Source organism: Musca domestica, unplaced genomic scaffold, assembly GCF_030504385.1.
Source record: "Musca domestica strain aabys unplaced genomic scaffold, Musca_domestica.polishedcontigs.V.1.1 181, whole genome shotgun sequence".
Taxonomy (NCBI): Eukaryota; Metazoa; Arthropoda; class Insecta; order Diptera; family Muscidae; genus Musca; species Musca domestica.
In genome coordinates, this window is record NW_026712240.1 from 942561 (window position 1) to 955890 (window position 13330).

At 37.9% G+C, this 13330-nt stretch overlaps 1 protein-coding gene across 1 annotated transcript; it reads right to left on the reverse strand.

Moving 5' to 3' along the window:
* Positions 1-2642: 2642 nt before the first annotated feature.
* Positions 2643-6941, reverse strand: LOC101898879 (brachyurin). The gene is made up of 3 exons (XM_011294172.3): positions 6560-6941; positions 3037-3299; positions 2643-2972 (listed from the first exon to the last, which is right to left on the reverse strand). The coding sequence occupies exons 1-3, from the start codon at positions 6820-6822 to the stop codon at positions 2659-2661; spliced, it is 840 nt and encodes a 279-aa protein (XP_011292474.2). The 5' UTR covers positions 6823-6941; the 3' UTR covers positions 2643-2658.
* Between the last annotated feature and the right edge of the window lie 6389 nt (positions 6942-13330).

The following is a 13330-nucleotide window of genomic DNA, read 5'->3' on the forward strand; positions in this document are numbered from 1 at the left end:
CTAAGACGATTTAGCACTGTCCGTCCGTCTGTTGTAATCACGCTACAGTCAAAACGAATTAAGATAGGAAGCTAAAATTTTGTACAGATATCTCTTTTGTCTGCAGGCAGGTCAAGTTCGAAGATGGGCTATATCGGTCTACGATATCGTATAGCCCCCATATAACGGTACCCCCCGATATTCGGTATTTTGATGATTTCAGCCACATTTCAATTCAATGGAATTGTCTGAAATTTCACACAAGGAGTCCCTTGTGAGCACTTTACCTCCTGAAAGAGAATTATCTATATAGGTCCACGATATCATATAGCCCCCATATAACGGTACCCCCCCGATATTCGGTATTTTGATGATTTACCCACATTTTTCAACGGAATTTTCTGATAATCCACACAAGGAGTCCCTAGTGGGTACTTTATACCTCGGAAGATAATTATCTATATAGGTCCACGATATCGTATAGCCCCCATATAACGGTACTCCCCGATATTCGGTATTTTGATGATTTTAGTTACATTATTCAAATTTGGTATTTGAAGTTCAAAATGGATACTACAGCCTAAGACAGGAAATTGTCTGTGCAGATCTACGTCTTCGTATAGCCCCCATGTAACAGTACCTTCCGATATTCGATGATTTAAGCGACATTATTCACCGGAATTGTTTCAAATTTGATATTTGAAGTTCCAAAGGGACAGTACAGCCTAAGACAGAAAAATTACTGTGCAGGTCCAAGTCTTCGTATAGCCCCCATATATCAGTACGAGTTTAGGTACAATACCCACCGATATTGTTTGATTCGTCGTATTTAAACTTCGTAATGGATGCTACAGCCTCTGGCAGAAAATTGTCTGGCTGGTCCAGGCCTTCACACAGCTCCGATATAACGGTACCTCCCCATATTCGATATTTTGATGATCTTAGCTACAATATTCACCGTATATTTCAAGTTATCGAATTTGAATATGGTAATAGCTTATGACAAACAATGCCTTTGTAGGTGCACGTCGTATAGAGAGAGTTGGACGCTTATTTCGTTTCGTTTTTTTTTTTTTTTTTGAGCCCTATGTGGGCCTAGTACCAGAAGAAGTGGTCCAATCTCTACAATCTTTATAATAGATTTTGTATTGATGGAAATATTGAGATTTACCAAGTCTACAATGGAATCGGATATGATTTTGCATTTTATAAGCTTCATGAATATTCAAAATCTGACCCTTTGTTTGAAGTACCAGAAGCAGTGGACAGATATATTCCATCTTCACACCAGACCTTGGTTTAATAAAAATATTGTGATGTGTGTAATTTGAAGGCGATCGGACATTTATGTTGACCCTTTGAAGAGAATTAGAGGCTTATTTCGGATTTTATAATATTTTTGGTTATTCAAAATTTTAACCCTTTGTAGGGAAGGTACCAGAAGGAATGGTCCGATCTCTACCATCTTCATAACAGATCTTGTGTTGACGGAAATATTGAGATATACCAAATCTGAATGGAATCTGATAGTAATTTCGTATTTTATGTGCTTAATGAATATTCAAAATGTTGACCCTTTATGGGGAAGGTACCAGAAGGAGTAGATCGATGTAATCCATCTTAACACCAGACCTTGGTTTAATAAAAAATATTGTGATGTGTATAATTTGAAGACAATCGGACTCTTACATCACATTATATAAGAGTTATAATTATTTGAAATTTTGACCTTTGTGGGGGAGGTACATGATGGAGTGGACCGATAGTGTCCATTTTCGCACCCAACCTAGCACTGATACAAATATTATCATTTGCAAGGTTGGAGCAAAATCGGATTATCCTTTTCTCTTTCTGTGCAAAAAAATATTTTCTTTGAAAATTTTTACATTTTTGGGGGAGATCCCCAAAGGAGTGGACCGATATTGCCCATCTCCGAACTCGATCTAAGTTTGACAATAATATTACGATGTACCAAGTTTGGATCAAATCGGACGGACATCGCTAGATCGACTCCAACTGTCCTGTTACGGATTTGGTCCAAAGAGACCTAGGGTCTAAAACCGTTATTTCGATAAGAAACGTTTCGGCCATATCAAATGATATATACCCTCTATAGCCATATGGCTGAGGGTATAAAAAAACCCATTTGTAGACTTCATTCAGTAACAAAACTCATCAACAAAAGAAAAACAATTTTGATTTTTAAAATTCAAAATTTCATTTATTATTTTACATGACAAAATTACACTTTTTCCGAAAAAAACACAAAAGGTTCAAGTGACCAGCACTTCTGTTAAAAACGAGCAATTCATATAAATTTAATATAAATTTCAACAAAAATAGAGATGTTGGCTGTTCACTTAAACGAATATTTTTGATATTTTTAAACTGAGATTATTTAAAGAACCAGCTTTTTTTGAAGTAATCAACCCACCAGGGGTTCAAAATAAGGGCATACATGTTCAAAATGAGTAGCTAAAAAATTAACAAAATACAAAAAAAAAATTATAGAAAAATCAGATTTTTAAAACTTTGCAAAATTTACCAGAAATTTTCCAAAAGCTATGCCCGTAAGACAGAAATACAATGCCCTCTTTAATGTCTCAACCATTTTCGAAGGCAAATTTGAAAACTTTTAAGGATGTTTCTATCTTAAATTCTAAATATTTAAAACTGAAATTAAAAATTTGCCACTCCCGATATCAAATAAATCCATTCCAAATAGGATGTCAAGCGAGTAAATACAGCCGGATATCCTTTGGTACAGCCCGAAGATTTGCCAAACGAAGTCAAACCAATTTGTATTGGACCATCAAAATCATCGTTGATGACCAAAGGACCACCGGAATCACCGCTGCAAGTAGACTGACCACCCGTTGTATCGATGCAAATATTACTCGTACGCACCGAATTGCCATAAACGAATTGACACTCGGCATTGGTGAGCGTATAGCGTACGACATACTTCAGATGAGAGGCTATGTTAGCAGATACTGCAACCAAAGCGACAATGGAAATTAATTATTTTCTTTTTCTCATATTTTTCAGAATACCTACCATCATTTTCACGACCCCATCCCGAGGTGATGGCCTCCCGGTATTCATATTCCGGATGGAAGGAAAAAATGCGTGGTAATTTTATGGGATGTATCGAATCACTGTAGCTGACCTTGGATGGCAAACGCAACAGGGCAATATCATTTATCAGCGATGCCATTTTGAAATGTTCGTGAATGTGAATATCGTTTAAGGCCACCCGATAGGTTTGCTTTGGCTGCAAACGATTCACCGATCCCAAGTAGACAATGACACCTGTGATGCTGGAATGAATAGAATGTAGTTATGTAAGTATGTGTTATTTTTTAATGAAGTAGAACACTGTGCGACAAAATCTGACTTTTTTCCATAGTTACAGGAAACCTCCATTGGATTATGAAAGTTAAGCTAATAAGAGGAGACCCGTGCTCTGGCGTTTTGAAAGATTACCTTGTAATGTAACAAAAAAAAGAGGGCGAAAGGTTCCCCCTCCTCCACAATTTTTGGCAATTTTCGGATTAAGATTCCTTGAAATCCGTTGACTTTAGGTATATAGTGTCTTCGGCAACATTGCAGATAAAAGCTGGAGGATCATTTTGGTGCAAACTTTTAATACTCAAGCGAGTGACCAAACTGGTATTTTTGGTCCTTTTTATAGCCTCAGCCAAAACGTGCCTCATCGAAATAACGGTTTTCTTTGGGCCAAATCCGTTTCAGGACATTTGAAGTCGATCTGGCGATGTCAGTCTGTCTGGCTGTCTCGTGCGCACGATAACTCTCGAACGGAGTATCCGATTTGATCCAAACTTGGTACATTGTAATATTATTGTAAAACTTAGATCAAGTTCGGAAACGGGCAATATCAGTCCACTCCTGCTATATCGCTTGACTCCTTCTGGTATCTCCCACACAAGGGGTCAACATTTTGAGCGACCCAAAAATATTTTGAGATATACTTTCGCAAAATCCAAATATAGCTATGAAAATCTAACTCTGAATTACTTTTAGAATCTGTTTTTCTGTTTAATGTCTATCCACTTCTTGGTATAGTTTCTTTACAGGGTGAGATACAAAAAAACTGCAACAAAGTCAAACGCCATAATTTTTACCTTTTCTTAATTTTTTTGAATGAAAGCAAAAAAAATATCCGGAAATAGCATCACATTTTAAAATAAGTTTAGATTTGTTCGAATTAGTCACCTTTGGCACGAATTATGGCCTTCAAACGGCCAGTGAAACCGTCAGACGCTACCGAATTTTGCTCTGCGATATTTTGGACCATTCCCGGCGAAGCGCTTGCTTGAAGTAATCGACACTTTGGTATTTTTTAGTGCCAACCTTGCTTTCCAAAATACTCCAGACACAATAGTCCAACGGATTGATATCCAGAGAATTTTGGTGGCCATGTGCGCTGGAAATGAAGCGAGGAAGTTCACTTTGTAACCATTCTTGGGTGGCGCGTGCTGAGTGCGATGGTGCTGAGTCCTGTTGGAATGTCCAAGGTCTGCGGCCAAAATGTTTACGTGCCCAAGGCTTTAGTACACCCTCCAGAATAGTTTCGCAATAATATGTGGTATTTATTCTGATGCCACGTTCGATTAATACGAGCGGAGAGCGACCATTGGCTGTTATGGTGGCCCACACCATCACCATGGGCGGCGCTTGAGTTCTGGTGGCCAACCGAAGGTGCATATGTTCAGGTGACCTCTTTGGCAAGTAAAAAGGATAATTTTGTTTGTTTACAAACTGCTGGACAACGAATGTTTTCTCATCGGAGAAAACCAAATTAAGCAGTTCACCACTTTTGGCCAAGCGAAGGAACTCTTTAGCTCTTTTGAGTCTATTTTCTTTCTGTTGCGGTGGAATGTCCGAGGTCTGCGACCAAAATGTTGTTGAGCCCAAGGCTTTAATACACACTCTAGAATATTTTCGCGATAATATTCGGCATTTATTCTGATGCCACGGTATGTTAAAACCAGAGGTGAGCGACCATCGTTATGGCGTTATGTTATGGCCCACACCATCACCATGATCGGTGCTTGAATTCTTTTTGTTTGTTTACAAACTACTGGACAACGAATGTTTTCTCATCAAAGAAAACCAAATTCAGCAGTTCACCACTTCGGCCAAGCGAAGCAAATCTTTAGCTCTTTTGTGTCTATTTTCTTTCAGTTGCGGTGTAAGTTTTTGCACTTTTTGGAATTTACCCCGAGCTCATTTTTCAATATTTGCCGAATGGAATATTGCGATATGTTCTCCTCACGAGCCATTTTTCGGTCACTTCAACGCGCGTTTCGATCAAGTCGCTTCTTTACTTTTCGAACCATTTCTGCTGATGTTGCTGTTTTCTTCCCTACACTTCCTTGACGTCGGGCTACGCTGCCAGTATCACGGTAACCAGCGATGGTACGAGACACAAAAGATTTATTCACATTTAAATGCTGCAGTGCTCCAACGATAGCCACTTGTGGTTTTCCAGCCAAATATAAAGAAATCACGCTTGAGTTCCGAACCACGAATAACTTTTTTTCTGGAAAATTCTCAACAAAATGCTTTTGCACGCTTGTAAACAATATAATGAGCTGTCACTGGAGTAATTTTAACAGCTGTCGGGCAAGTGGCTTAGAAATAACAGCAGTCTGAATTTGCAGTTTTCTCATCTCATCCGTTGGACTATTGTGTCTAAAGAATTTTGGAATTTGATTTAATAAAATTAAAAAAAAATGTAAAAATTATGCCAGTTCACTTTGTTGCAGTTTTAATCTCACCCTGTATAATAGGATAGAGATTTCTTTTCTTTGGTGACTTATAGTGAAATTTGATAATGAATATTTTTGTGTTTTACGTCATCCTTGTAAAATTATACTTTGAAGAAGAATTTTGTATAAAATCAAGAGAAGTGCGGCTTTAACCCTAAAATGTATTTTTAATATTTATGGATTCCTACCGTTCAGGTAAAGTTCAGACTTTTGTTGTTTTCTCGGACGTATAATGGAATTCATGACAAATAATTTTGAATATTTTAAACGGGATCCTATTAAAGGAAGTTTTTAACCACATTTTCCAAAAATGACCAAAAAGACCCCTTTGTTGACCCGATTGAGGGTTAAAATTTTAGACCAAAATATTCTTTGTATTTTCATCTGCAATGTTGCCGACAACACTATATACCAAAAATGCACGGATTCCGAGGAAAATTTCCAAAATTGTGGGAGAGGGGGGAAACTTTCTCCCTTTATTTGGGTTACTTTCCGATATAAACTCTCAAAAAGTTGATATACGTGTCTCCTTTTTTAGACCTACTTTAAAAATCCTAAAATCAACGAATTCTCAAGAATCTTAAACCGAAAAGTGGAAGAGGTGTGGAAGAGGGGGGAACTTTCCCCCTTTATTTGGGTTACTTTCCGATATAAACTCTCAAAACGCCTATATACGCGTCTTCTCTTTTAACCCTACGCGTCTTTCAAAATCTGTTGGATTTTCCTCGTAATTTTTCCTGTTGAATTTTTCCCCCATGAAAAACTTTAGATATCTCCCAACTCACCTCTCAACACAATGGGCAGCGGTCAATACCCATTGGTTTGAAATCAAACTGCCACCGCACCATGTAAACTTGCCCTGTGTTGTTTCGATATTCAAACCAACTTGATAGGGGAATTGATTTTCCGCCGCTAAATCGCCGCCGGAAATACGGCTATTTATTTGCAATTGCCCACTTGGCAAGTCCGTGGCCGTTAAATCAAGTGGATATGCACGGACCGAGTACAAAAATAATCCAATTACGAAAAGTGTTTGTAATTTACACATAGTTGTCTTTCTTCAATTGTAGATCCAACCAAACAACCAGCGTTAGATTTGTCTATGTTTTTGAGGGTTTGACTGAAATTCCGATACTAACATGGCCCTGACACATACTTGTCGTTTTATATGTAAGACATACATACAAATATAAGTACTTCTTTTTTTCGTCTTGAAGACTCCCTCTCAAAGATAGCCTAGGAATTGGCGTATTTTTGGCATTGTTGTACGGCCACCACCTGCCCCCCAAGCAAAAATCATTGAATATGGCACCCCATTCCCGATTTCCATTTCGATTGTAATCTTTTAAATGACGATAATGCCAAATAGAAATATGTTCAGCAGAAGTTTATCGTAATCTAAATACTTGTGTAGCGAATTCAAAATGTATTGCCTTTATTGTTATTAGAACATGACAATTATCATTTAAACAAATTCAGATTAGTTGAGTCCGGCATTCGGTGTAGTGGGAAAATACGAAGCTATCTCGACGCCATGTAGGGACATTTGTTGGTAATTTTCGGGGGTGTTTTCTGATTAGAATTCCTGTCGAATTATTCCTTATGAATAAAATTTTCAGATTTTTGATCCAGAATTTTTTTTAAAAAACATAAGCTTTATTAAAACCGATCAAATTTTTTAAAACTCTTTATTTTGATTTATTTTTAAAAGCATGAATTCATTATCGTCGATTGGAAAATCTTATTTTTTACATATTTGCAGGACCATAAACTATTAATTTTATAGCGGACAGAAAGCGGGTCTGTGGAAGAGTTTCGATTTAAATACCCGAGGACGAATAATCCTTGGACTGACGAAGCCCTGTTTCGGCGTCCCTAAAATAGCCAAACATTTGTTGTGGTGCATGTGTCCCTCAGTGTTACAGGTTTGCAGTCAGTTTACCGTCTGTATTCTAACGCAGCTGCGTTGACACTGGGCCACTCAAAGAATTTTAGGTTTAGGAGGCTATGTCATGGTTGACCCCAGTCCCCTTACAAGACCTCTCCCTCTAAAAACCATTCCTATTTCAAAAACAAGTAAAAAAGCAGTAAGTTCGGCCGGGCCGAACTTTTAATACCATCCACCATTTGGTACAAATTTGGCAATTTCAAAAAAAAAAAAAAATAAATAAATAAAATCCGTTAAAAATTCTGCTAAAATTTTAAAAATACCGAATGCTTATACGACGACGTGGACCTGCATAGGCAACTTTTGTCATAAGTTATTACAATATTTAAATGCGAAACTTGAAGAAAAATCTGTTTATAATGTAGCTAAAATCATCAAAATACCGAATATCGGGGGGTACGGTATATGGGGGCTATACGAAGACGTGGACCTACATGGCCCATTTTCTGTTTTATGCTGCAGTATCTATTACGAACTTCAAATACCAAATTTGGAACGATTCCGTTAAATAATGTCGCTAAAAACATCAAAATACCGAATATCGGGGGGTATTGTTATATGGGGGCTATATGAAGACGTGGACCTACATGGCTCATTTTTTGACTTAGGATGTAATATCCGTTACGAACATCAAATACCAAATTTGAAACGATTCCGGTAAACAATGTCGCTAAAATAATCAAAATACCGAATATCGGGGGGTACCGTTATATGGGGGCTACACGAAGGCGTGGACCTGCACAGATAATTTTCTGTCTTAGGTTTTAGTATCTATTACGAACTTCAAATGCCAAATTTGAAACAATTCCGGTGAATAATGTCGGTAAAATCATCAAAATACCGAATATCGGGAGGTACCGTTATATGGGGGCTATATGAGAACTTGGACCTACATGGCCCATTTACGAACTTAACCTGCCTACTGGCAAAATATACATGTGTGCAAAATTTTAGCCTTCTATCTCCATTTGTTCGAAAGATAGCGTGATTACAACAGACAGACAGACGGACAGACAGACAGACAGACAGACAGACAGACAGACAGACACACAGACAGACAGACGGACATGGCTAAATCGTCTTAGAATTTTACGCTGATCAAGAATATATATACTTTGTTGGGTCTGACATGAGTATTTCGAGGAGTTACAAACGGAATGACAAAATTAATATACCCTCCATAGTATGGTGGAGGGTATAAAAACGGATATGTACACCTTAGCGCACACCCTCAACAAAAGTACAAGTGCGAAGTTTACCTCCATCTGAACAAAAATGATCTTAAAAACGCAATCGGTCTGCTACCCCTAACAGGACGAAGCAGACACTGACTAGGACGAAGACATGGATACTACGGTAGTCAAGGCCTCGAGCTCTAGTCCCAAAAAGACGACCTGAATAGTCCTAGCGACCCAAAATACTGACAAGCCCACACTCTCGAGGAAGGAGGCAATGTGAATAGACAGATGTATACCCTCAGCCAATGTTCGATTATTTAAAAATATTTTGACTTCTCTTATTATTATTCAAACTCGACCCTCTATGGAGTGGGTTTTGAAAAAATGAGCCAATAATTTGTGGGGGAGGTACCAGAAGGAGTGGACCGATATATTCCATCTTCACACCAGACCTTGGGTAAATGAAAATATTGTAATTTGAAGAAAACTGGATGCTTATTTTGGGAGTTTATGTTCGTTTTGGTTATTCAAAATATTAACCCTTTGTGGGAGAGGTAGCATTAGGATTGGTCCGGTCTCTATCATCTTTATAACAGATCTTGCGTTGATGGAAATATTGAGATGTGCTAAGTCTGATTGGAATCAGTGGTTAATTTCGTGTTTTATGAGCTTCGTAAAGATTCAATATTTTGACTCTTTGTTGGGGGAGGTACCATATCTTCACACCAGACCTTGGGTCAATAAAGATATTGTGATGTGTGTAATTTGAGGACAATCGGAAGCTTACATCATATTTTATAAGAGTTATGATTATTCAAAATTTTGACCCTTTGCGGGGGAAGCACTTAATGGAGTGAACCGATATTGTCCATTTTCACACCTGACCTAGCACTGATGCAAATATTGGGATTTGCAAAGTTGGGGCAAAATCGGATTATCCTTTCTCTTTCTGTGTAGTAAATTATTTTCTTGGAAAATATTGACATTTTGTGAGAAAGGTACCAGAAGGAGTGGACAGATATTGCCCATCTCCGAACTCGATCCAAGTTTGACAATAATATTACGATGTACCAAGTTCGGATCAAATCGTATACTCTCTTCGAGAGTGCGCACCAGATACACGGTCGCGATATCGACTCCAAATATCCAGAATTGACCCTGATTTGACCCAAAGAAACCTATGGCACTTTTTGGCCGTTTTAAATGATATATACCCTCCCTCTCTAGCCATATGGCTGAGGGTATAAAAAGGAGGAAATATTTTTGGTTTGGGAACATTGATGCAAATATATTCTCAATGTGCAATGGAAATAGCGATTTCTTTCCTTAGATGACTTATAGTGAAATTTGATGAGGAACAATTTAGTCTTTGACGTCATCATTATAAAATAATGTTTTGTAGGAGAATTATGCATTAACTCACATAAAGTACGGCTTCCTTTAATACTTAAAATATGTTTTTAATATTTGTGAATTCCTGACGTTTGGGTAAGATTTAGACTTTTGATGCCTTCTAGGACCTATAGTAGAATTTTATGATAAATCCTTTTGTAGGATATTTACTTACTAGTATCCCGTTTAAAGGGAGTTTTTAACTATTTTTAAAAAAAGGACTAAAAATACCCCTTTGATGACCCGCTTGAGGGTTAATAATGCACCAAAACAATTCTTTATGTTTTTATCCGCAATATTGCCGAAGAGACTATATAAAATGTAAGAATTCCAAGGAATCTTAATTCGAACATTTCCAAAACTGTGGAAGAAGAGGGAACTTACCCCCTATTTTTGCTTACTTTGTAATGTTAACTCCGTTTCAAGTGTCTTTTGTTTTTAATTCTACTTTCACAATCTGCTGGATATCCCCCATGATTATCGAAAAAATACATTTTATCGCACCGTTATATTTTCAATATTTTGACTCTTTGAGGGGGATGTACCAGAAGCAGTTAACCAAAATTGTCCATCTCCGAGATCCAATCTAAGTTTGATAATTACGTTACGTTACGTTATCGGGTCATGTTGAACGAATTTTTGTTCACAACCCCATACAGGGTGAGATAAAAAACTGCAACAAAGTCAAATGCCATAATTTATACATTTTTTTAATTTGTCGGAAATAGCATCAAACTTTAGAATAAGTTTAGATTTGTTCGAATTGGTCACCTTTGTCACGAATTATGGAATTCAAACGGCTAATGAAACCGTCACACGCTGCCCGAATGTTGCTCTGCGGTATTTTGGCCCATTCTCGGCGAAGCGCTTGCTTGAGGTGATCGACATTTTGGTAATTTTCAGTGCCAACCTTGCTTTCCAAAATACACTCCAGACACAATAGTCTCACGGATTGGTATCCGGAGATTTTGGTGGCCATTGTGCACTGGAAATGAAGCGAGGAACCTCATTTTATAACCATTCTGGGGTGGCGCGTCTGAGTGCGATGGTGCGGCATTTATTCTGATGCCACGGCAGATTAATACCATCGGCTGTTATGGCGGCCCACACCATCATCATGACCGGCCTAGACAAACCAGGGTAGTTTCGGCGCAATTACGTTCAGGATGGTGTAGTCGTCTCAATTCGCATTGGGCATAAATTGATGAAGACAGGACCGCACAATACGCTACACCTCTTTAATTGCACAGCCAATCCTACCCAACCCACTCCAGAAGATCTCTAGCTATAGGCCATCAAAGTAGCCGAATTTCTAAACCTGGAGCTGGAAAAAGATAAGCGTAACGTAAACACTTGCATGTACTACTGCTACAACAACGACAACAACCATGGCGCTTGAGTTCTGTTGGCCAACCGAAGGTGCACATTTTCAGCTGACCTCTTTGGCAAGTAAACACGATCACGATTTGTTTAAAAACTGCAGGACCACGAATGTTTTCTCATCGGAGAAAACCTAATTCAGCAATTCACCACTTTTGGCCAAGCGAAGCAACTCTTTAGCTCTTTTGAGTCTATTTTCTTTCTGTTGCGGTGTAAGTTCTTGCACTCTTTGGAATTTCAATGGCTTTACCCCGAGCTCATTTTTCAATATTTGCCGAATGGAATATTGCGATATGTTCAGTTCACGAGCCATTTTTCGGCCACTGCGATGCTTTTTTACTTTTTGAACCATTTCTGCTGATGTTGCTGTTTTCTTCCGCCAACTTCCTTGACGTCGCTACTGGCCACGCTACCAGTATTACGGTAACGAGCGATGGTACGAGACACAAAAGATTTATTCACATTTAAATGCTGGAGTGCTCTAACGATAGCCACTTGTGGTTTTCCAGCCAAATAAAAAGAAATCACACTACCCCGCTTGAATTCCATCACAAATAACTTTTTTTTTTTTTTTGAAAATTCTCACCAAAATGCTTTTGTACGCTTGTAAACAATATAATTATTATTTTTATATTATAATTATTTTATCAGCTGTCGGACGAATGGCTTAGAAATGATAGCAGTCTTTGAATTTTTTTTCATCACCTTGTACAGAAGGGTATTAAAAAATTTGTGGCTCCAACAGGAAGGCGCTATGCACCACACAGAAAATATGCTGCCAACCCCATATATCCTAAAATTGAGTAATAATTTTATGGAAAATGTTATAGAATTTTGAAAATATAATTATAAGAGCATTCTGCTTAAGAAACATCTGTGTATCAAAAAAAGAGAAATATATCCAATTCTGATTCCAGAAATCGAATCATGATACCATATTTTAGATGTTCCTCCAAAAAATTCCATTAAGTCACAGAAATGTTCTTAAGTATTGGAGTAATCTCTTTTGCCTAATCATACTTACCCCCCAAGGTAAGGAACACCTTATCTAATATTAACGAAAAAAAGTATATTTCAAGAAACAAGTGTTTTGTTTTCTGCAATCTTTCAAATATCATTGAATTCATTTAAATAGTATGGTCGTATGATAAAAAGAATGTATTTTTAATTTAGGCAGAGATTATCACAACATCGAAACTTGATATTATTTCTGCAATATTCTAGACGCCACCGAATTTCTGGCGAATATAACAATGGCAAGAAATATGAAAATATGGTTTGGGCTCACGTAGAGCAGACATTGACGTATAGAGGGTGAAATGAAAAAACTGCAACCAACTTCAGACTGCTGTCATTTCTAAGCCACTCGTCCGACAGCTGTTAAAATTTTTCCACTTACAGCCCATTATATTGTTTACAAGCGTACCAAAGCATTTTGCTGAGAGTTTTCGCTTGGCCAAAAGTGGTGAACTGCCGAATTTGGTTTTCTACGATGAGAAAACATTCGTTGCCCAGCAGTTTGTGAACAAAAAAAATGATCGTGTTGACTTGCCAAAGAGGTCAGCTGAAGGTGCACTTTCGGTTGGCCACCAGAACTCAAGCACCGGCCATGGTTGTTGTGGTTTTAGCACTAGTACATGCAAGTGTTTGCGTTCTGC

Coding starts and splice junctions, on each gene's coding strand:
- LOC101898879 (XM_011294172.3), bottom strand. CDS start 6,822: ATGTGTAAATTACAAACACTTTTCGTAATTGGATTATTTTTGTACTCG. Junction 3,300..6,559: donor GCTGCCCATTGTGTTGAGAG/GTGAGTTGGGAG, acceptor TATTCATTCCAG/CATCACAGGTGTCATTGTCT. Junction 2,973..3,036: donor ATGGGGTCGTGAAAATGATG/GTAGGTATTCTG, acceptor CTTTGGTTGCAG/TATCTGCTAACATAGCCTCT.